The 25,591-nt window shown below is 40.3% G+C and overlaps 1 protein-coding gene across 2 annotated transcripts in view; it reads left to right on the forward strand.

Annotated features, from left to right (window-relative positions):
* LOC122550652 (interleukin-18 receptor 1-like) overlaps nt 1-24,686 on the forward strand; it is an 87,018-nt gene extending 62,332 nt beyond the window's left edge. Inside the window, exons 7-12 of one of the 2 annotated variants that reach the window (XM_087988118.1) lie at nt 991-1,126; nt 5,199-5,344; nt 6,374-6,517; nt 8,661-8,825; nt 18,189-18,569; nt 22,314-24,686. In XM_087988118.1, the coding sequence (XP_087844244.1) occupies nt 991-1,126; nt 5,199-5,344; nt 6,374-6,517; nt 8,661-8,825; nt 18,189-18,541 (944 nt within the window). In that variant the 3' untranslated portion in view covers nt 18,542-18,569; nt 22,314-24,686. The remainder of the gene's footprint in view (nt 1-990; nt 1,127-5,198; nt 5,345-6,373; nt 6,518-8,660; nt 8,826-18,188; nt 18,570-22,313) is intronic. The other variant, XM_087988119.1, reaches the window with a different exon arrangement.
* Nucleotides 24,687-25,591: the final 905 nt, after the last annotated feature.

Genomic DNA, 25,591 nt, shown 5'->3' on the forward strand with positions numbered 1-25,591 from the left:
CAGCTTCTACATTCATACACAAGCTGTCATGTACATCTCTGATAGGCTCAAACCTTTTCATAGTCATCTTCTTGCGCTTACAGTACTGATAAACGCTTTTGGATTTTCCTTATTTTTACTAGACAATTTTGTCATCTATGTGCAACTTCAGATGAGGAAAGAATGCGGTTACATGCAAAAATCTGAACATTACTATCTGAAATACATGATCACTTTGTGAAAATGTCTGTATCCACATTCAAATGCATTATGCAGCTTGATCTACTTTCAGAGTTGGTATGAACTAAACTTTGGATGCTCAGTCACTGAGCATAATCAATACTGAGATTAATAAATTCTGGGCACTAATTTTAGGAATTAAATGGATATAGTAAAAGGCGATAAAATGGAATTGATTGTAGAAGATCAGCCAAGATCTTATTCATTAACAGCACAGATTAAATTTGCCCCTAATGGTATTATCACTGGCCTTTTAATCCGGGCACCTGGGTTTGAATCCTGCCCTGGCAGATAGTGGAATTTGAATTGAATGATAATCTGGAATTAAGAGTCAGATGTTGATGAAACCATTGCTTATTGTCAAGGGAAAAACCCATCTGGTTCTCTAATGCCCTACAGGAAGGTAAATCTGCTGTCTTTGTCTGGTCTACATGTTACTGCAGACCCATAATAATTGGATGACTTTCAATTGCCCTCTGGGCAATTAACAATATACAATAAATGTGGGTACAGCCAGCAGTTTCCACATCTGATGAATGAAATAGTAAGGGCTCCAACAATATTCACTGCGTCACTATTCACACGAGCACTTTATTTTCAGAATTATTTTATCGTAATTATTAAGGCCTAAATGAAATGTAAAAACCTGCACTCCAAGTGCAAAATAAAATCTATTGTGGTTTCTTCAAATAGCTAATTCAAATCAGGATTTTTTAAGATTTATTCAAATGCTACTAATATCCATTGATATCTGATTATTTAAATGTTTAGGTGAAAATAGAACAATTAATTGCACAGCTTTTGCTAACAGCACAAGGAATCCACTGTTACGGCTAAATTGGTATTTTGACAACTCCCCTGTGGCTAGCTGTAATCGAGCAAAGTCTGTGTGTAAGGATTCGAGGAGGTAGGTGTTTAATGATTATTGGATTTATTACTTACTCTTGTGAAAGGATTCTGATACTCCAAAACACTTGGCCGATGAAGCACTTTGAAATGATTCTGAGATACAGTGCGGTGTATATTTTCTGTACACTATTTATGAGATTAATTTGCAATGAATCACTTTGAAATCAATAGAAAGTAGCTAAGGCACCAATAAAAGTGTCAAACTGAAGGTGTTGCAGGGATCGGTGTTGGAGTTTGCAATTCAATGTGTGACTTAGATGCAGAGACTGAGAGTCTAAAATATCCAAGTTTGCTGATGAATCAAAGCAAAATGGGAATGTAAGCTGCGAGGAGAACATAAGGAGATATAAACATGTTGAATGAAAGAGAAACAAGTTTGCAGATGTGGGCAAACATGAGGTTATTCACTTTGATAATAAAAATAGAACAACAGAATATTATTTAAAAGGTTGAAACTTTGAAATGTTGACTTTTGGAGGAACATAGGTAAAGTTGTATACGAAAACACAAACGCCAGCTAATCAGGAGGAGTTAGGTCATGCTGCAGTGTGAAGTTTGGGCAAGTCATCATCTAATAACTGGAACTCCCTGTGATAGGGTGTTCAATCTCTGCAAGCATGTTGAAAGCTGTGAGAAAGTTAAAATTTGTAGCATCACTAAGGAAGGGAAGTTGATACAACAAATAGTGGTGCAAAGCAAAAAACAGATATCATTAAGAAGATTTTTCAGTTTGTCAGTCATTCTGAAGTGCAAGATGACTATCTTGGTTTAGATGGACAAACAGGCATTCTCTCCCACAAGGGTAAGGATGAGAACGGCTGCCAATTCTAACATTGAAGAACCTCTGCAAATGTAGTTCAAAATAGTTCCAGCAGAGAACAGTTCCATCTGCAGTTTAATCCTGCAGAAAGGATGGGTCGCTCTACCAAAAATGATGAGCCACAAGGAATTCATATGGTAAGCGATGGGAGTGCAGCAGTTACTGCAGCAACAACAGATGGTTGACTGTAAAATGGTCTCGCTCATGTCCAGAATGACTCTGCACCCAGAGATATTTTCACTGCAGATTAAACCAGACTGTTTTACCAAATTCTGCCAGATCACTCTTTAATGTTTAATGATGCAACATGTCATTGTGGAAAGCGAGGCAAGCAATGTTGTCTGTGCCAACATGGGTGACATTGAAAAGTTGCCACTCCTTTTGATAGGAAAGTGCAATAGCCCTTACAAGGGTTGAGATGCTTCCTGTGCAATATGTGGTTCACAAACCCACCTGGATGAATGACCTCCAGCATTTTTGCGGTGTGTTTCGGGAAAGTGGGCAATGGGGAGAAACAATAATCATCACTACAGACAACTATCCCACAAGCCCTGACATTTCTGCCTGAAGAGCTGACATTCTTGCCTTTCAATACCATGGCAAAGCTCTAGCCAATGGATTGGAGGCGGATGGTTGGGAATCCACTAGTGATTGCAGCTGATCTCTTACATTATCGAGAAAAAGCAGGAGTTCAATCCAATTGTTCTACAGGCAATCTTTATGAGGAGGAAGATGTGATAGATGTTGAGGAAGCCACAATTGCCAACTGTTTCCAACATATTGAGTTCAAATGGGCTATGATAATGCCACAAGAGACCAACCAAGCTGCTGACAATTTGTTTGTCTGTGCGAGGCCAGCAGAGACAGCCGTGGAAATGTTCACTGAGATGGCTGACGCCTTATGCTGCCCAATGGAACTGATGGATGAGTGAAGCAAAGATGCAGTAGGTTGTGCAACAAGGGATCTTGAGGAGGTCAAGCATCCTAAAGTGTCCCAGGAATTACTGCCTGCTCACCAGCCTGTTTCCTGAGCTGATGATTCAGAGATTTCACACTGCAATGTGAAAATACAGAAGATATGTTTAAGTGCATTGATAGAATGGTGGACTGTATCACACTCATATGGAAACACTCCACCAAGCAGAAAAGGCTGTTTTCTGGATCTATCTTCCAACATTTTTCATTGTGTAAAGTTAGGCCATTGTAATGTAAGAACACATGGTAAATAATGATATATTTCACATATTTAATGATTTACAATGTTTTATTAAGGTTTATTTGTAATAGAGCATGTTTGGAGGCAAATAAAGGCTTTCATAACTATTTGAAACTTTGCTTAATGTGAATCATGAGCAGAAGCCTTGCAATTCAACTCATTGTGATTTCATTGTAGGTTTAACAATTGAATCTTTATTTTCCTAAATGAAAGTATTAAAATTTCCATTATGATACATTTGCATTAAGGAAGCTCATTGAAGGAATGAAAGTTTGAGTTAAGGGAATAGCTTACAACTTTGGTAGCCTGAGGATTAGGAATGGAAGCTGTGTGAACAGTTAATGGAAATGGGATTGAAGGTGCAGTTAGGTCTTGGAGATGGAATGAGCTTGATTTTTGTAGAGAAGGACAGTGGCAGTATTAGACCGGGTTCAGTACAGGTGGAGAAGGCGAGATTCAGGATGCTGGCCAATGAAGAGCAGCAGTGGCAACTAAATGGATGATGTCTAGTTGGGAGATTAAGTAATTTTATGAACTTCTCATTTATTTTAGGAGTGATAGTGAGGACAGGAAACATGGTTCAAAGGAGACAAATGAACATAGAGTAAAAAAGGAACTTTGGTTCATCTACACTTCTCCAAAGCACCCCAGCATATTGTGTAGTTTTGATAAAGACAAGTGTGTTCTGGTAAAGCTGGATCAGATCAAAATAGCTCTACCCATGCATGGAAGTTGATGCCCCTTGGACTTAAGGAGGTGAAGATGAGAGCTGAAATAGGAGAACTGGAATAGGAGATAGTGAAGGAAATGGGCACTTATATTCAAGATGAAGGAATAGTTAAGCTTCAAATGTATAATGGCCAATGGAGGATTGTAAGGAGGGTGACAGCTCAAAAGCGTAATACTTCTGATTTAGCTTTGAAAAACGAATGAAATAGGATCTGCATATGTGAGCAGGTTGCAGGCTAGAAATGGGCCCAGGACTCAGCAGTCTATGGAATGCTTCCCACTTGTAAGGCACAAGTCTGAAATTGGGCCTCAGCCACTTCTAACGTTTTGCATGAAAGCCACTGGTATGTTTATTGGCTACTTGACTATTCGAAAGGCCATGTGCCACATCAGAAATTGACTGCATTTAGGTCCCAGAAAAGCTTTAAGTGAACAGTGGTTGCTGGGGAGGAGGAGGAGGATTAGTTTGGTGGTCTTAACAACTGTAGAGTTGGGCTAGTATGTCTGCTGTTTTCTGCTTCACATGAAAAATCTTAACATTTTAAATTAACAAATATTTAAAATGGTGGCTATGGGCCTTCTTAGGGAAAATCTGACACTTACCACCCTCATTTATCAAAGGGCTCCTTCAACTGCTGCTGGACACCAGATTAACATTTAGTGCACAACCATTGGCATTTCATCTTCCTTTCCTAACATGTGCTGAGCTTTTCCAGCATTTTCTATTTGTTTGTTCCTTGGTCCTTGCCTACTATACTACGCCCATTTGACTTTCCCTCCCTCTTCGAAGTGGTTTTAACTGGTGTTCTGACTGACATTCTCTCTAAGTGTCACTGTGACAATTCTGCATTTTTTCTTCCTTGTCCTCCTTGATCTGGAGTCTTTAAAGTATGTAATCACTTCAACTTCCTACAGAATCTTGACACCTTTCCAATCCCATTATAGCTTTGCTTTTCGATACTGACATGGTCCCCTCCAGAAAACCCCAAAGATCCATCTTTGGACCCTTCTTCCTCTTGCTTTATGTTACCCCTTTACTTACTTTTTTGAATCACTCAATTTTTGCTTTGACCTTTTTAGTCATACCTTTAAAATTCATCCTGAAATGTCTTTCTATGTGTAAATAAATAAATGCAAGACTTGATTTAATTTTTATGTAATTATAATTGCTGTACAAAGGGAATTGTAGATGTAAAAACTGAAAAACAAACTTCATGTTTACAAATATCTGTAACGCTACAAATTTGGTATAAATTTGGTAGATTGCGATTGTTTTGTCAAAGTAAAATTCATTGTATATTTCAGAGATGTAATTATAAGCAACGGAAAGTATACTATACGTCCATTGGTATTTACTCAAATTAAAGAGGAGCATCTGAATCAAAACTTTAACTGTGTTTTAACAACTTACAACCAGAGGGTTTCTGGATACATTATTCTGCAAGAGAAAGGTACCATCCTTTATTTGTGGCTAACATGGGGAGGAAGTAGATGGGAAATGGCTGGCATTCTCTGGAAAATTGAGTGCCTCAATACTACTGATCCTCCTGGCCCTGCAAACAATGAAATTACTGAAAGAGCACTTCAGATTCTGGTCCCTTTCATGCTGACCTCCATCAATGTTACTACTCCAGCCAAAATTAAAACTGCAGGTGGGACGTGAATGGTGAAAACAGCCCCTAATTGGTATACACTATGTGAGTTAGAACTCCACTGGATTTGAATTACCGCCTGAAAATTTTTGATATTTATGTAAAATAAGGACTGCAGATTCAAAAGCTGGGCCAAATTTCTAAAATATAATAACAAAAACAAAGTCTCACACAATTGGTCAATGAAAACTAATGGACTTAACCACAACCTGTGAAATGTTTCTTTGAACATTACAATAAAACAATGCTTTGTAATATCTGAATCCACCTGTTGAATATTATGGTGCACATGTGACAGGGCTGGGAAACAAAACAGTATCTTGGAATTTTTTGCTTAAATAATCTTTTAAAATGTAAGTGCCTTACGTCGGATAAGAAAATGGTGTGAAAGATAATCTTGAGTTGAACGGGTTTAGATTAGATTACTTACAGTGTGGAACCAGGCCCTTCGGCCCAACAAGTACGCACCGACCCTCCGAAGAGCAAACCACCCAGACCCATTCCCCTACGTTTACCCCTTCACCTAACACTATGGGCAGTTTAGCATGGCCAATTCACCTAACTTGTACATCTTTGGACTGTGATAGGAAACCAGAGCACCCAGAGGAAACCCACACAGACATGGGCAGAACGTGCAAACTCCATACAGACAATTGCCCGAGGCTGGAATTGAATCCTGGTCCCTGGCACTATGAGGCAGCAGTGCTAACCACTGTGCCACCCGTACCTTTATGTCGCCTTTTTCTGATGTCATTGAGGATGTATTTGTTATGTAAAAAATATTGGTGACAGCAGCATTAATTATTCACAATTTTTTTTCTCCTATAGGCAAGAGCAATGTTCATGGAGTTGTTAAATTATTAACTTCCATTATTGTTGTGCTTGTCTTTGTGGCAATTGTATGTGTATACTTCCATGTACAAATTGTCCTTTGCTTCAGAGATCTCACTGGTAGAGATGATACTCTCGAAGGTAAGAATATTAAACAGTTAATTGTTTTGTTAAAAAAAACTCGCAATTCTTGTACTTTAAAGCAGTAATTCTGTGTGTCGCAGCGGTTGTGTGAAAGTCATTCATAGACATTTTGGGAAGACCTGAGAATGTGATCATTGTTGTACAAATGCAAGTTTATTGTATCTTCTTCCCGATGGGCATACTATCACCGACAGGTTGCCCTCCAAACACATACAATCATCATCTAGACAACACCATCAAGTCAACATTTTGCATTATTCAATCATACACTACACTGAGTACCACAAGAACTATAATAACACAGCAAAACAAACACTAGCTTATTCTAAGAACAAAGAGGGACAGCAATAAATGTACCCTGGCTTGCATTTCTTACATCCAGACACAAGTATGAAAAGTCATGGTTGTTTTAGTTGCCACTGTACTTGTAAATTGGTCAATATTGTTAAATTGGCATACTGTCCAGTCATAGGTCCTACCTCAACTCATATGGAACAAACCTATGAGTAATTTTCCAGAGATGAGTAAGTGGGGTGGTTTCCCAATACTTTCCTCTCGGTGTTTGTCTTTGAAGTACATTCTCCTCGATGGGATACAATCAAAGCTAACACTGTGTGAAATGCCTCAGCAGTACTTCAAAAGCATCAATGCATTGGCCTCTCCTTGGAGTATGAAAATGTGTTGCTGGAAAAGCGCAGCAGGTCAGGCAGCATCCAAGGAACAGGAGAATCGATGTTTCGGGCATAATCGACGTTTCTTCAGGCTTATGCCCGAAACGTCGATTCTCCTGTTCCTTGGATGCTGCCTGACCTGCTGCGCTTTTCTAGCAACACATTTTCAGCTCTGATCTCCAGCATCTGCAGCCCTCACTTTCTCCTCTCCTTGGAGTATGCCTAGGGTTAATCCTTCTGAGTGAACCAGTGACCACTCTATTTGTTGTATATTAATATTTATACAGCAACCATGGACTGGATTTTACAGTTTCCAAGATGGTGGATCTGAAGACATGGTGCTTGTTAAATCAAGGGGGCCTCTTCATTGCCTGCCCATTACCCCTGCCCCATTACTATTATACCAGCAGTGGAGAGGAGCTGGTTGGCCTCCCACCAATAGGTCAATTAAAGCTATAATCGGAATTAATTCCCCCTTCCCAGCCTCATCTCACCACTGCTGGGATTTAACCAGTGTGGGAAAAGGGTCAGGCCAAACAATCAACGTGGTGGGATTCCCTGCATGGTCTGGTGGGGACTGTCCTTTAAGGGGATTCCTGAACCCATCAGAGGTCCATCCTTAAAGTGCTGTAACATGTTTCTCTAACCGTCCCTTCTTGTCTGTCAATTCCCAGCTTCTCACTCCTCACTAGTCCTACTCTGTCGACCTGACACACAGCAAACTTTCCTACAATGACCTCGATCCTGATTCAATATCACCTTGATTCCGAAAAACTGATTGACTGATAGATCTCTGTAATGCGACTCCCTGTCCCTGAGGGCTGGTAGTGTCAGTCCAGTCTAGTAGGAGCCCATTTGTGCATTAAGTGGCTCCAGGACAGCTAGTGTTTCCCACCATTTCAGCTGTAGGTGTGGAAAATCCTACACCTCATATAATTCTAGGTTCCACTTGCTGCCTTGAACCTTCACTGTATGATTCAGAAACAGAAATGAAGCTAAACTGAACTCTCATCTCCAATAACAACTCTGATAGAAGTCCTAACATAATCTGAGGAGACCTTGTAGTGTAATACCCTGCTAGATTAAATTCATTGTCAAAGTCTTCCTGATCTAACAAAGTACACTCTGAGGTATGCACAGTGCAGATGGAAAACATTTCCCTTTTTTTAACTACATTTAAAACCATAAATTGTGCATAAGTAGTACTACTCAGGCATAGGACTTTCTTTGTTTTTGCAAAATTACGTGAGTTTTCAGAGCGTATAGTGGGGCTTCCACAAGATATATAGAAACTGGAATTTCCAGTTTTATTGTGGCTACGCATTAATTGGAAATCTTTTATTGTTTGTGGGATGTGAACATCATTGGAAAGGCCAGCATTTATTGCTCATCATAATTGCTAGTGGTCTTTATGCAAAAAAAGCTTTAATTACACTGATTGCTGCTAATGTTTTGGATTTAATTTTCAGATGATAAGGAATATGATGCATATGTGTTACTTCTTAAGAGTAAAGAGACTCTCCTTGATGCTAAGGAAGAGCAACAATTTGCATTTGAACTATTACCTGCAATTCTAGAAAAACAATTTGGATACCGACTGTGTATATTTGAACGTAATGTTCCTCCAGGAGGAAGTAAGATTTCTCGGTTTATTTTTTACTTTATTCTACTAAATCTAGAATGGAAAAGTGCCCTGCTTTATTACAAGTATGTTCAGTTAATTTGGAGGTGAAAGAAACACTTGCAAAATAAGGAAACTTAGACTTTTCATTATCAACAAAATTACTGAGCTATTAATCTATTTATATTTAGATTCATGTCTCCTATACTTAGAGAGATGCCATGAGGATCCTGAGAGGTTGGCAAATATCAGGTGCCACTGTTTGTGGTTGTGAGGTATATGTGGCTGGGGCCCAGAGATGGTGTCGTGTGGTGAGCACCATGAAAACTCTTTACAGCCAGCGGTGAGCTGAAGCCATCAGGAAGCCATTCTGATTTCTGGATCAAGAATTCTCAGAGTCTAGTTTGTCTGTGGTGTGTGATGCCAGAAGTCACATGACATCAAGTTATAGGTTTATTTGAAATCACATGCTTTCAGAGTGCTGCTCCTTCATCACTTCACCTGATGGAATATAACCTCGTGTCATGTGACTTCTGACTTTGTCCACCTCAGTCCAACACCGGCACCTCCACATCATGGTGAGCAATAGTTTAGGAAGCTGCAAATTCATAAGGTGAGATCTTCATTAACAAACAATATGACTTCAATAGGCAACTCAGTGCTGCCTACTGAGAATCTCGCTTCAATGCCTGGAACTTAGTTGAAAGATGCAGCAATTAGCTCCTCACATCGAGATCGGCCTAGTCAGACTTCTCATGTGATTTTGTCAAAGCCCCTACAACATTCTGCCCAATGTCTTAGTAACTACCAAACTGGCTCCTGTTGCCAACCACCATCTGCACTGAATGGAATGAATCTGCAATGAAAATCAGACTTGTTACTGAAGAAAGAATGGAAGATATTTTAAATCATTTTGTTTTTAACTCATTTGGGGGTGTGCGTGCGTTTCATTGACTGGACCATCATTTATTACCCTCCCCAACCACCAGATAATAAGATGATCATAGACCATAAGATGTCGGTGCAGAATTAGGCCATTCAGCCGATTGAGTATGCTCCATCATTAAATGACATCATGGCTGATCTGATAACCCTCAACTGAACGTTCCTGCTTCTTCCTCAAAATCCTTGATTTCATTATTGCTTAAAAATCTGTATCTCAGCCTTGAATATCCCACCTTCTGCAGCCCTCAATGTTATACATTCCACAAATGCTACCTTGTAAGAGAAGAAATTACTTCTCATCTCTGTCTTAAACGTATAGTCCCTTACTCTGAGATTATTTCCTCTGGTCCTAGACTCTCCCACAAGGGGAAATAACCTCTTGCATCTACCCTGTCAAGTTTCCTAAGAATCTCATGTTTCCATCAGGTCACTTTTCATTCTTCTAAACTCCAATGAGTACAATCTCAAATTAATCAACTTTTTCTCAGAAGAAAGTCCCTCCATACCCATGATCAATCTTTGTGAACCACCTCTGGACTGCCTCCAATGCCATTATATCTTTCCTCAGATAAGGAGACTAAAACTGCTCTTGGTATTCCAGCTGTGGCCTGACTAATGCCTTGCATAGTTTTAGCAAGATGTCACTCGTTTTATACTCCATTCTCTTTGAAATAAAGGCCAACATTTTATTTGTCTTTCCTATTACCCACTGAACTTAGATGGAAGGTTTTTGTGGTTTGTGTTGAACCATTGCAGTCCATTTAGTGTAGGGACACCCACAATGTTGTGAGGAAGGGCGTTTCAGGATTTCGTAACAGCGACACAGGCAGAGCCTCAATATATTTCAATTCAGGATGGACAGTGACTCAGAGAGGGTCTTGTAGTTGGTGGTGTTCCCACGTATCTGCAGCCTTTGTCCTTCTAGATGGCAGCAATTATAGTTTTGAAATGTGATACCTGAGGAGCTTTGGTGAATTTCTACAGTGCGTCTTATGGATAGTACACATACCACTGCTACTGAGCTTCAGTGATGGAGGGTGTGGGTGATTGAGGATGAGATGCGAAACAAATGGGCTGCTTTTGCCTAGATTGTATCAACCTTCTTTTGTGGGTTGTTGGAGCTGAACACATCCCTTGTTTCTCTTAAATGGTTGTCAGGCTTTGAGGAGTCAAGAGATGAGTTATCATTTGAAGGTTTCTTAGTCTTGACTTGCTGTTGTCAACTCATTATTTATATGTCAAGTCCAGTTCAGTTTCTGGTCAGTGGTATCCCCAAGGATGTTCATAGTGGGGGATTCATTGAATATCAAGAGATGATGGTTAGATTTTCTCTTGTTGGAGATGGTCTTTATCTGGCACTTGTATGGGTGAAGGTTAATTGTCTCTTGTCACGCAAAGTTTTTTTATATAGAATTGCTGCATCGTGTGAAAATTACTGATGCGCATATCAGTCAGCATTAGCATCACAGCTTGAAATAGTCCGAAAAAATAGAGAAAACATTTTCTCAAAATTATAGTTTTACACAATAACAAATACAGTGATTTAACATTACTCTTTGATTGACGTAAATACTGGAGGTTATTTCATTTTTGTCAATTTTAGCCTCAGTGGTCTCAAGCAATAAACATTCAATCAGGCAAAATAAGGTTTAGATTACTTACAGTGTGGAAACAGGCCCTTCGGCCCAACAAGTCCACACTGACCTGTCAAAGCGCAACCCACCCAGACCCATTCCCCTACATCTAACACTACGGGCAATTTAGAATGGCCAATTCACCTAACCTGCACATTTTTGGAGGTAACCGGAGCAAACCCACACAGACATGAGGAGAATGTGCAAACTCCACACAGAGAGTCACCTGAGGTGGGAATTGAACCCGGGTCTCTAACACTGTGAGGCAGCAGTGCTAGCCACCGTGCCACCCATAATTAAGTAGGTTAAATCAGTTATCATCACCATTTAACCTCCAACTAGAAGCTGAGCTATTTGTTGCAGTTATAAAACAATTCCATTTTCCTGCCTTCTCCCCAAATCCCTTGGTACCCTCAAAGATAAAAACATCTGTCTATAAAAGAACCTTACAGCACAAGTACAGGGCCTTTGGCCCTCCAGGCCTGCACCAATCCAGATCCGCTATCTAAATCTACCACCTATTTTCTAAAGATCTGTATCCCTTTTCTCCCTGCCCATTCATGTATCTGTCTAGATACATCTTAAATGATGCTATCATTCCCGCCCCTACCTCCTCCACTGGCAACAAGTTCCAGGCGCCTACCACCCTCTGCGTGCAGAACTTTACACATATTTCTCCCCTAAACTTTTTCCCTCTCACTTTGAACTTGTGATCCCTAGTAATTGAGTCCTCCACTCTGGGAGAAAGCTTCTTGCTATCCACCCTGTCTATACCTCTCATGATTTTTTAGGCCTCAATCAGCAACCCCCAACTCCTTCTTTCCAATGAAAATAATTCTAATCTACTCAACCTCTCCTCATAGCTAGCACCCTCCATATCAGGCAACATCCTGGTGAACCACCTCTGCACCCTCTCTAAAGCATCCACATCCTTTTGTTAATATGGTGACCAGAACTGTACACAGTATTCCAAATGTGGCAGAATTAAAGTCTTATACAACTGTAACATGACCTGCCAGCTCTTGAAGAAAGTGAGGACTGCAGCTGCTGGAGATCAGAGTCAAGATTGTGGTGCTGGAAAAGTACAGCAGGTTAGGCAGCATCTGAGGAGCTGGAGAATCGACATTTTGGACCTAAGCCCTTCATCAGGAATTAATCAGGAATTCCTTCATCAGGAATCGGGCATAAGCCCTTCATCTGCCTTGGAACCCTGCAACCACATGGGATCAATGTGGATTTCAACAGTTTTCTCATTTCTCCTCCCCCCACATTATCAGAGTCCCAAGCTTCCAACTCGGCACCACCATGCCAACACTTGTACTAAATGCCCTGTCCAATGAAGGAAAGCATCCCATACGCCTTCTTGACCACTCTACTGACCTGCGTTGCCACTATTAGGGAACAATGGACCTAAACACCCAGATATCTCTGTACATCAATTTTCCCTAAGACTTTTCCGTTTACTTTATAGTTTGCTCTTGAATTGCTTCTTCCAAAATGCATCACCTCGCATTTGTCAGAATTGAACTCCATCTGCCACATCTCTGCCCAACTCTCCAATCTATCTATATTCTGTTGTATTCTCTGACAGTCCCCTTCACTATCTGCTACTCCACCAATCTTGGTGTCATCTGCAAACTTGATAATGAGGCAACCTACACCTTCCTCCAAATCATTTATGCATATCACAAACAACAGTGGTACCAGCACAGATCTCTGTGGGACACCATTGGTCACAGGTCTCCATTTTAAGAAGCTCCCTTCTACTACCACTCTGTCTCCTGTTGCCCAGCCAGTTCTCTAACCATCTATCTAGAACACCCTGGACCCCTGTGACTTCACCTTCTTCATCAGCCTACCATGGGGAACCTTATCAAATTCATTACTGAAGTCCATGTATATAAAATCTACAGCCCTTTCCTCAACAATCAACTTAGTCACCTCTTCAAAGAATTCTATTAGGTTTGTAAGACATGACTTTCCCTGCACAAAGCCATGCTGCCTATCACTGTTAAGCCTATTTTCTTCTAAATGGGTATAGTACCTTCTCCAGTAGCTTCCCTACCACTGACATGGGAGGGAAGAAAATACCAGAAGAAAATAGATGGGAGCAAAAGATGGATACATGATTAGTGATCTTCTGCACTCGGCAAGTTACAGTGCCACTGTCTTCTCTATGCTTCCTCACACTTGCTTTACCTCTGCAGCAGCACAACATCACCAACGAGACTAATGGTGTACAGCGCTCGCAGTTGCAAGCTACATTTCCGCTTGATGGCACCTACCTGCTTCAACCTCCTAAACTGCCCTTGCTGCCTCTGCACTTCCCACTCACTCACTCAGACATCTCCCCACCTCTGCTGCTTTAGCACAACCACCAACAGTTCTTCCACACACTTTCATCTCCCTCAATCCTTTTGTCGCACGGAAGTCATGGAAACAGGAGGCAGTGTTGTAACAGACATTTGAAAAGCTATTGGAAGAGTCCACAGTTGAAAGAGTCCACCAATACCTTGCTGGGTCTGGCTCTCCCTGTGGAAAGGTTGGCATCTGCAGAACACTCAGTGGCTGCCAGAAATGCATGCAGACCTGAACTCCAAAGCTATTTGCCGGCAGCATCAGCAGCAGGGGAGAGTGGGATGAAGGACCTTGACCTCACTTCAGGTGCCTCTGCAAGTGCCCATGGAGACAGACTGGTGGCAGCAGGCACCCAGATGGAGGAGAGACCATACAGAGACCACCCATTCATTTCCTCCCAAGACACATCAGAGATGCCTAGCTCTTCCAGCTTCAACTTGTCTGCAATCCCCAACTCTATAGAAGGGGAGGGGTGCAATCGGGGAGGGGTGAGCATGCACATAGGATGGGCACTAAGCAGGTCATAGAGTCATAGAGATATACAGCATAGAAACAGACCCTTCGGTCCAACTTGTCCATGCCAACCAGATATCCCAACCCAATCTAGTCCCACCTGCCAGCACCCGGCCCATATCCCTCCAAACCCTTCCTCTTCATATATTCATCCAAATGCCTCTTAAGTGTTGCAACTGTACCAGCCTCTACCACATCCTCTGGCAGCTCATTCCATACACGTACCACCTTCTGTGTAAAAAAGTTGCCCCTTAGGTCTCTTTTATATCTTTCTCCTCTCACCCTAAACCTATGCCCTCTAGTTCTGGACTCCCTGGCCCCAGGGAAAAGACTTTGTCTATTTATCATATCCATGCCCCTAATAATAATTTTGTAAAGCTCTATAAGGTCACCCCTCAGCCTCCAACGCTCCAGGGAAAACAGCCCCAGCCTGTTCAGCCTCTCCCTATAGCTCAAATCCTCCAACCCTGGCAACATCCTTGTAAATCTTTTCTGAACCCTTTCAAGTTTCACAACATCTTTCCGATAGGAACGAGGGGCCTCGAGGCACAAATGGCCAGGGAGTGTCTGCCCAAATCATCTAGGCCAACAGGTTCCACCACAGAGTATATTTCCTCCACCACAGACCTCAGGGCTGCATCTCAACATAGTGGAAAAGGAAAAGAAAAATGCTGTGAGGGCACATAGGTGGCATGGGTGACAGACCTTTGCAAATACTTTGTAGTGATTATTACAACTGTGTGACTAGCTATGCTATTTCAGAGGGCAGCAAAGAGCTGTGGGTCTGGAATCACATGTAGGCTAGACCAAGTAAGGACAGCAGATTTCCTTCCTTAAAGAAAATGAGTGAATCACATCGGTTTTTCCAATAATCAACAATGATTTCATGGTCATCATTAGACTCTTAATTCCAGATTTTTATTGAATTCAAATTCCACCATGTGGCATGGTAGGATTTGAACCATGGTCACCTGAACATAAATCAGGATGAAGAGTCTAATCATAAAATCACTAGGCCATCGCCTCCTCTTCAAGCAAAGTAGTTTGCTTGATCAGGACCACGTCCCACAAGTATCTACTCCCTCTTTCATCGATTGACAGTGGAAGCAGCGTGTACTATCAACAAGATGCACTGCAGAACTTTACCAAAGCTCCTTAGACTGTATATTCCAAATTCATGACCACTCACACTAGAAGGACAAGGACTTGCACCAACTGCAAGTTCCCTCCAAGCCACTCACCATCTTGACTTGGAAATACATCAGCATTCCTCAACTGTTGCTGGGCCAAATTCCTGCAATTCCTTCTGTAGTGGCATTGTTAGTCTACTTAAACTTCAGTGGTCCAAGAAGGCAGTTCACCACCATCTTCTCAAGGGCAACTAGAGATGGCCAATAAATACTGACCCAGCTGTTGACACCCACATCGCATGAATCAATAAAAAAAACAACTTTCACATCTGAAAATTCGTATGTGCTTTCTATGATCTCATGTCTGGTTGGTTGGTATTTTGGCTATGTAGGGTCTGGTTTAATTGGTTGTTGTTTCATCGTTAAGCTGCCTCTTTATACATCCCAAGGAGGACAGAAGTTTTATTGGTGAAGCATTGGTCATCTGTAAAAAATTCCTGTGTTCCAGCAGATTTTGGGGATCTTTCATCCCTTATGTTCATGACTGCAGCCAAGGCTTATCACTGAGGCCAAAGGTAATGTGACTGCTTTGGACAGGTGTTTTCTCATGTTCCACACTTCCAACCACCTTGTGTATGTGTGAATGTGATCATTCATGAGCTTACATTTCTCTGGAGGCAAAGGTTCATTCTACCTTTTTGCCTAACAGAGGAACTTACACTCATTGAAGAATGGATGACTTAATTACTATGATTCAGATTCATTGTCCAAACATGTGCACCTCGCCCCACCTGATCAAACAAACGGCACTTGCTCCATCGACTGTGAATGTGTTGCATCTACCTTTCTTCCTTATGCATGTTGAGGTTCAGTTGAAAATGGAACGGCATGCAGATTGCACTCTGCTGAGTGAATTTCAACTCCACCTGACAAGAATCCCAATTCCAACTTCATGAATCCTTTTACACTGTTGACACTTCCAAACTCATTAGCTGTCAAGGTTCCCAGGGTTGTCACCCAATCTTCTTATTTACTGGTTAATATCCCCAATTTTCCCCTCTAGCCCTTTGCTTACCACATTGCCAGATCCACTGGCAATAGCTAACCACTGTCCTCCCATTGAAGCCAGGCGTGTGGTGACTTGTAAAATAAAAACAGTGTCCCCCCAGCTCCCAGCCTTATATTTAGAGTTTCCCCTTCACTGGCATTACTCCCTCAGCACCACAGTGTAATGCTTCCCATACTCAGACTTGGAATTCCTACTTTCCACTGCACTACATGGACTGTCCTTTAATAATCACCTCCCATTCCTATGATGTTTACTGTCCAAACCCCAGGCCTGACCGTGCAACACCCATATATGACAACATCCATGACTGAGCATGCCCCAATCCCAGTTCCTCAATTATGATCTTGGACTGATTGGACCTGACCTACAAGAATGCCAGCTGTGGTCCAGTCCCAGGACGGAAAGGGCACAGATCCTTGAAAGCTGGTTGACAGTGGAAGCAGCGTGTACTATGTTCAAGATGCACTGCAGAACTTCACCAAAGCTCCTTAGATTGTATATTCCAAATTCATGACCACTCACACTAGAAGGACAAGGACTTGCACCAACTGCAAGTTCCCTCCAAACCACTCACCATCTTGACTTGGAAATACATCAGCATTTGACTGTCCTTGGCCAACCCCATAGACTATATGTGGCAGTAACCCCACGCTGACTGTAGTTGTCTTCACTCCACTAACATCTATTCCCCTTTGGCTTTCTGACATGGGTATTTGATTGAAGCACATCTAATGTGCTTGCTCTATAAGCTGCTCACACATACTATAGATATTACACTGACATAGCATGGTGCTGTACGGCAATATGACCAGCTCTTGACCGATCATTGCTGGCAATCATGATAAACTGCTGAACTATCAACATCCTTTCTTCCCTCAGCATTAACATGCCCCCACTCCCCTCCCCCCACTGCCTTCTCCATGCATCACATCAGTTCTCAAGAAAAATCATCAAAACGTTAGCTTGCTCTCTCTCCATGGATGCTGCCTGACCCGCGGGGATCTCCAGCGTTGTTGTTTTCAGTGCCTGTCTTTGTATGAGCACATAAAAACAAGTCAAAACAGAGATGCTATGACCCTGTAAATTCTCATTGAAGTGACAATGCACAAAGAGAAAAGAAATGTCAGCTGCTGTGAGTGAGCACTAAGAGAGCAAGCTAACAGCCATAAAATGCGTCACTGTAAAGAGTAAGCTGACCGAACATTGCAATGTAAGGTGACCATAAACTCCAACATGTAGTGGTGAAGAACTGAAGCTGTACATGCAAGCCATGTGTGCTAGGTAATCACTTCTCCTTTCAACTTTCAAAGTGGTACCATCTAGTCTCTCACCATCCTGGAAGAATAGTGGATGGCATTGAAATGAGATGAGATTAGCTGATAATGAGATGCAAATACATTGGCAATGAATTGACTGCCACTTACTCATGAATTCAGAATTCACCATTTAAACTGTAAGGGGTAAATCGAACATTTTGTTTTCTGGATGTCAAGAAAGATTTTTTCATTCTCACCATATTTTCCCACAGTTCTCTCATGTCACTAAAGGGCTGCGTCAGCTCCCTCCATTGTGATCACATTTGACATATTGCTCAGCATTCTGGGAAATAATTTGAGTGAACAGCAAAGAAATAGACTATGTACAGGTTGAGATTTATGTGTGTGATATTCAAGATTTTTTTTGCCAAATGGTATTTTTAATGAATTGATATTTAATTTCTTTTACAGGCTCTGCAGATAATATACTTTCTTATGTAAACAAATGCCGAAGATTGATTATAATTCTCTGTGAAGAATATGTGGACAATGAATGCAGCTCTACATATGAACTAATGACTGGACTGTATCAAGTATTGGTTGAAAGAAAAATAAAACCAATACTTATTGAATTTAAACCTATAAGCAACCCTAAGTTACTACCAGAGTCACTTCAACTTGTTCTGAAGTCAAAAAGAATTGTGAAATGGAAGGGTAATAAGTTGGCCTTGAAAAATTCTTATTTCTGGAAGAAGGTGCGATACTTGATGCCAGCTAATGGTGGTCAGCGAGCAAAACATTCACAACGTAATGTGGCTTTATAAAATAATGACTGATTCAAATAAGTTACAGGTTTGCTATAATTTTGTTTCCCTAACATTGATTCAAAATATATTTATGCCAATTTTGCAAAATACGTTTCTGCGTCAGTGATAATGTGGACTTTGGATCCTAGCAACTTCCATTTCAGTGAGATTCAGATGAAAAACAGTTTAGAAGAAACACCATAATAGCAATTATTTGTGTGTTTATGTTATTCAAATTAAGTTAAAAATCACACAACACCAGGTTATAGTCCAACTGGTTTATTTGGAAGTACATGCTTTCGGAGCACTGCTCCTTCATCAGGTAGCTGTGGAGCAGGATCATAAGACACAGAATTTGTAGCAACATCTTTTGCTAGACATTCTGTGTCTTATGATCTTGCTCCATAGCTACCTGATGATGGAGCATTGCTCCAAACGCTAGTGCTTCCAAATAAACTTGTTGGACTATAACCTGGTGTTGTGTGATTTTTAAAAAAAATTTGTCCAGCCCAGTCCAACACCGGCACCTCCACATCATATTCAAATTAATCCACTGGTGTAAGTTTAGCAGGAAACAGTACAAATTTGGCTCACATTTAAAGCATCTTTAAAGAAACAATAACTGCAAGAAAGCTGATATAATTTTTCTGAAGCTACTAACCATTAAATGGCACTTGTTGAGTATAGCAAGTCCAGGTGTTGCCATTGTATTTTGATAGATACAGACAGAACTTGATGCACAGGCAAATATGAATTTGTACTTTGCACTCAGTTTCATTATGAATGTTAAGATTCACTGCAAGTGTCATTTGTTTTTGATATTTGTACAGTATTACAGAGAATAATTCATTTACACAGTGTCACTTTATAGAGTATTCAAATTCCCTGAGGGCATACAGGAGTACTGGCTGCCATTTACGCATTCACCATTGGTATCATTGAAGCAACATCCCTCAAGCACTTTTTGTTTTTCCATAATGTGCAACTTGAGCTATGTAGGCATTGATCAGATGTTTTAAAGAGAATATGCCCTGACAATTTGGAAATGAGAGTGAGGGCCAGATTCTTACCAAAGAGGCATAAAATTTGAGTCAGGAAATTTTTTAGTTCACCTGACCCTGCATGCACTGTTTTCGCTTTGTGGAGCTGGATCAGGATTAAGTCAAGCCATCCATGCCAGAAACAGTATGAATTCAGTCACAGAAATGCTGAGTGCTGAGACAGAATGGTTAGAGCTCCCTTCTCAGTTCTCTCAGATTTCATCCTATTAGCCCACACCACTCTCACCTCCTGAACATCGAGTGACTCCCCATGAAACCTCCTTGCCCTCAATATCTCTTCCACGACCCCATGCATACCCCATGCCCACTCACCCCATGCACACTATTGAAAAATGAATCATATAATAACAATGACAAGTCTTGATATGGATTCAAATTGTTTAAAATCTGTCCAGAAAATACAGCTGCACTTATAAACTTATAAATAGGTTCATCGTTGTGGTTCTGTTTGCCGAGCTGGGAATTTGTGTTGTAGACGTATCAAATCTTCTCACAAACTTTAAATAGATTCATCAAACAGAATCATTCTCAAAGTTTTACCTTATTCCATGGCTCTTACCCTTATCTAGATGAACACATTGGCTTTGAAAGAAGCACCTCAAAGCAATAATATCTTAAAACAACATCATAAACATGTTAATTAATCAAAATAAACACACTTCTTCAGTTTTTTGAAAAAAAGACCTCCCCACTGTGCTAATCCATTAGTCAACCTTAATGAAATGTTAACTATGTTTTTTCTCTATTGATGTTGCCAGACATTTTGAGTTTCTCCAGCACTCCCTGTTTTTATTTCAGATTTTCAGCATCTGCAGTTCTTTATGTTTATTTTAATGAACTTTGGAGCATTCAGCATTAATAATACAGCCATTTTGTTTCTGCTGTGATGATTTAATAGTTAATGGATCATTTTAACCTTTACCCTGAGAGAGATATGGAGACTGAGAAAGAGAGAAAGCACTGTTGCTCAGTTGAGTATCTGACATAGAAACTAATCATCATGTTTCAGTGTTTAAATTACCAAATCAAGGCATTGTGAAATCTATGCATCCACTTACCTCACAACGGGGCTTCTCCCTTCATCCCACATGAATATTTCAGAAATCTGAAGCACAGGTTAGCAGAATCAAGATCAGGGATTTTCGATTGGTCATTGAAGTACTGCAAGAGTGTGACTAACTTAAACCTTACATTTTACAATATTGGCTTCCTGTTACTTGTCTAATTGGGACTGCCCTACTTTTTGTCAAATTCCCTGTGAAGGTCACTTGCAGCCAAATGAGAAGACTCCCAACCTCAAGTCATTGATCTACTAAAACATACTCAGAGTTACAGTGGGATAGGTCAAAGGAAATACAAATCCACTTAATTATAGTGATATCAAGGACAATGGGATGCTGCTTTAAAATACCCAGAAATGTTACATGCTATTTTATATTTTTACTTTTATGTTCCAGAAGTTTTTTTTCTCTGTCAACTTTGGTGCTGAAGAGTTTTCTCTGACTTTTTTTTGTGTAGATTTGTGTCAGCACATGAAAAGGTGGACAAAATCTAAACTTATTCAGGATGGTACTAGTCTTTGATAAAGGTTTAGGATTCCATTTTTCCCTACTCCATTCTTCTAGCCAAAGAGTACACAACAGCCTTCTCCAGGAATGTGAAAACCATGTGATTCCTACATCATCTTCAAGTTTGGGTCTATTTTATTGTATTTTATGCCACCTTGTGATTACAATTGGAGAACCTTTGAGATATAAGTTGAAGAATTGGTGATTAAATAAGTCACAAGCCTAACAGTTTCATTCAGAACTTCACAGTTTACATCCTGTTTGAACAGGTTGAGTCATTGTTTTTCTAAATTACACCTTGACTCAAGTGTTTTAACATTTCACTTCAGACCCATGACCTTTCATGAGGAAATATTCAAAATGTTTCTAGTTCTGATGAAAGACCACAGACCTGAAACATTAACTGGTTCTTTCATTACAAAAATGCTGCCTAAACTGTTGGGTATTTTGCAGTATTTTCTGCTTTTAATTCAGTTTAGCAGCATGCATAGTAATCTGCTTTTTACTTGTTAGGAGAAAGTGAGGACTGCAGATGCTGGAGATCAGAGTCAAAAAGTGTGGTGCTGGAAAAGCACAGCTGGTCAGACAGCATCCGAGGAGCAGGAGAGTCGACATTTCAGGAATGACCTGATCGAGGTATATAAGATAATGAGTGGAATAGATAGAGTCAATAGCCAGAGACTTTTCCCCAGGGCAGGATTGACTGCTACGAGGAGTCATAGTTTGAAGATATTAGGAGGAAGGTATAAAGGAGACATCAGAGGTAGGTTCTTTATGCAGAGAGTTGTGAATGCATGGAATGTGTTGCCAGCTGTGGTGGTGGAAGCAGAGTGATTGGGGACATTTAAGCGACTGCTGGACATGCACATGGATAGCAGTGAGTTGAGGGGTGTGTAGGTTAAGTTATTATATTTTACATTAGGATTAAATCTCGGCACAACATCGTGGGCCAAAGGGCCTGTTCTGTAATGTACTTTTCTATGTTCTATGAAAGGCTTATGCTCGAACCATCGACTCTCATGCTGTTCAGATGCTGCCTGACTGGCTATACTTTTCCAGCACCAAACTTTCTGACTGATTTTTAATTGTTGTTTAGTGACTGTGCCTTTTTCCCACTAAGAAAGCATAAATAACGAGTTGAAAATGTTCTTTTGTTTTCAGGCTTCCATGTTGGCCATCAATCAACCACTGAAGATAGTATCAAATTGAAGAAGCCTTTCACTTATAATTCTGGCTAATGCCTGAGTAATCTTGGAGTATTGGCAGGAAGTATCTGCAATCTGATTATACATATAATTGCATCTAACTTGACATTTTCATTTGTTGTAACTTGTGAATCTCAAATGTCAATCCAAATACCAACCTCTTCTTTAAACAACAACGAGCACCCAAGCTACAAATCTTCATCTTCTTTAAAATGTTTTGATTGAATTCATTGCAAGAACAGATGTGTATCTTGGTTGCAATCAGGACTATTGCACGGTTGTCAAAATCAAACTCCTTTCAAAATGGCTTAGATTTTCAAAATAAAGAAAATAGTACAGTATTTTAATGGTCGCAGGATTGATAAAATGAAGCAAAATAAAGTTAGGTCCATGGGTTTAGAAGGTGGTCCTGCGTTGAGAGGCTGAGTGAAGTGGGACTGCATTCTCTAAGTAGAACAAGAAGTAAACTCATTGCAACATCAAGATTATGAAACAATACTAAGAGATTGGTTTGGGTAAAGCTATCTTATGGTTTAGTTGCAAGCTACTACAGGGCTATTATAGATATTTCTAATCAGTCTGCTCATGTGTGAAGCAGGTGCTAATTGAACACAGGCTTTCTAGACACGAGGTTGGGACATTACCATTGCACTACTCAACCTGTTCGGAAGTGCATTGACACACTCTGGAACAGGTGGAATTTGAATCCATATGTCTTGTCTCAGGGGTAAGGATACTGCTACTGTGCCACAATAATCTTTCCTGGGATTAGAATCTGTTCAGAGATGTTAATGTTCATCTCTAGAGCAGATTGGACTTGAACCCAGATCTCCTGGCTCAGAAGTAGGGACAGGGACAATACCACTGTACCACAAAACTCTCAGGGATATTATTCCAGCAATTAGTACTTATCAGTTGTACTTGTTACATAAGACAGATGTCGATTGTGGGATGTGAGGAGAACAGCTATAAGCCTTCAGCTCCATGCCCTAAATTAATTTAGACTTTTGACTTGCAGTGCCTCAAAGAGAAGCAGTCATTTTTAGGTTATAGAAGAGACTTCTATATTGAGGATTGGCTTTGGCTCTATAAGTTTAAGAATAATATTATTGTAGCTATATAGCTTTTCTTATTGCTTATGAACATGTATCAGTTGAATGTTTCCTGCAATAATTTGAAGTGAAACATGTTAACAGGTTTAGCACACTGATTGGCTTTATGCAATGATTGTATATACACTTTGTATAGGTTTTATGGTGAAGCAACTTTGTAATTGCTGTCCTAATTTTAAGGCTGTGTCACCATGCTCTTTTGCTAGTTCTAATTAACTTGTGCCAATCACCAGCAGCCTCTCCAGAAATCTACACCAGCAAGCAGTTCTCTCAATCAAAAGATTGATAAGTGCTTTTGTTAATGATGATTACACAGGACATACAGTATTGGTACAGATGTGTCTGTCTGTATAATGAGTTATTTAGGACAATCAGCCCAGATGTTAGACGTTGGGACCAGGCACCAACACACACTCTTATCTCAAATAAACAGGCACAAAAATTAGTTTCATCGCTCCCTATTATTAGGAATGCATATAAATGCATGAACAGTGAGAAGTTGGAATGTGGAACTGTTTGGATGTCCCTGGGTTGAAGAGGCTTTATCATGTAATTTCTTATATATGAAAAGTCAAAAGGTCAATAAGAACTGTAAATTAATTGGTGTTTAAGACAATAAGATGTAGGAGCACAAGTAAGCCATTTGGCCCATTGAGACCATTGTGATGTTCAATGAGCTCATATCTGATGTGATCCATTTGCCTACTTTATCACCATAATTTTTGATTCCCTTAAAGATAACAAATCTGTCTAATGATAATAAATCTGTCTTTCTATCTAATTATGGCCTAATTTGAACAGGCCTCTGCAGTTAAGAATCCCAAAGATTGATAACTGCCTGAAGGAAAATATTCCGTTCTCTGTCTTAAATGGGTGACTCATTATTCTGAGATTCTCTCAAATGAGGACACAACCTCGCAGTATCTACCTTGTCAAGAATCTTACATTTTCTGAATATATGTTTCATTCTTCCAAGACAAGCAACAACTATTGGGATAAAAAGCCTTTTTAGAAGAGATAAGAAATTAGTTTTATGGATTAATTGTAGAGCAAACAGACTCGGAAAAGTTTTGACTCTGTGATGCTCCTCATTTAACAACAACTTCAAGACTCCTGTATGTTTTCACAGAACTGGGATGGGTGTTATTATAGCAATTTGTAGTGAGTTCTCTCTCTGACTCTCAGCCAATAATAAAGAAACCTTAAAGAAAAACAAACACCTCTCTGCTATTTATTTGGTGTTATGAATACTTCAGTTTTAAAAAAAAACTATTTCCTGTCTGAATTGGAAGCTTGGCCTAAAGATCTTCTATCATTCCAAGACTGTCAGCAAGCAGAACTTGTCAACAGGCAACACCGAAAAACTGTAATCTTCATACATTACTCAGGCACCATGCAGGCACACAATAAATGTATCACCTCTGAATTCTAGTGGTCTCGAGAATATTTCTTTGGGCAGATGCTGCCTGAATGTTAACTGCTTCTTCAAAAAGGCCACGGGAATGATATATGGATGGGGAAGGGAACGATTTATGAATGTACGACCTATGAATGCTCACATTTACGAATACAATCCCATATAGGGGTATAATTTTAACGATTCAATACATGGCATTTCCATACTTATGAATGGCTGGCTATTTTATCTTGTTCTGCTTTGTGTTCTAATTTGCACACAAATCCACTTGCAATCAGACTCAAGAATGAAACCTGTTGCAACCTGGGGACTGCCAGGAAGGGATTCTGATGACCGCATGGGCACCAAATGTGGTTCTTTCCACTTGGAGATCCCTTCTCCCAAATGGAAGCTATGTGTTTGGATTATTGATGCCTCCTTTCCACAAGAGAAGTATTGAAGATGTGACTCTTTGCATGCATCATGGTTATCACTTCCTTGATTTCTGTTCAAAAGAATTGCACAGAGGTCGATATCCTGTCACCAAGTTACCCTTTATTTTTGTTTGGTTAGTACATGGGCTGTGCCCAGCCAGCTAACAGCCAGTCCTAGAATCAGGAAACTCTCCAAATCTCCTGTTTATGTATTCTATTCCATAATTAGATTAGATTCCCTACAGTGTGGAAATAGGCCCTTCGGCCCAACAAGTCCCACACCAACCCTCCG

The sequence above is a fragment of the Chiloscyllium plagiosum genome, unplaced genomic scaffold (genome assembly GCF_037043375.1).
Source record: "Chiloscyllium plagiosum isolate Xiang-an unplaced genomic scaffold, Cpla_swu_hap1 HiC_scaffold_6, whole genome shotgun sequence".
Lineage (NCBI taxonomy): Eukaryota > Metazoa > Chordata > Chondrichthyes > Orectolobiformes > Hemiscylliidae > Chiloscyllium > Chiloscyllium plagiosum.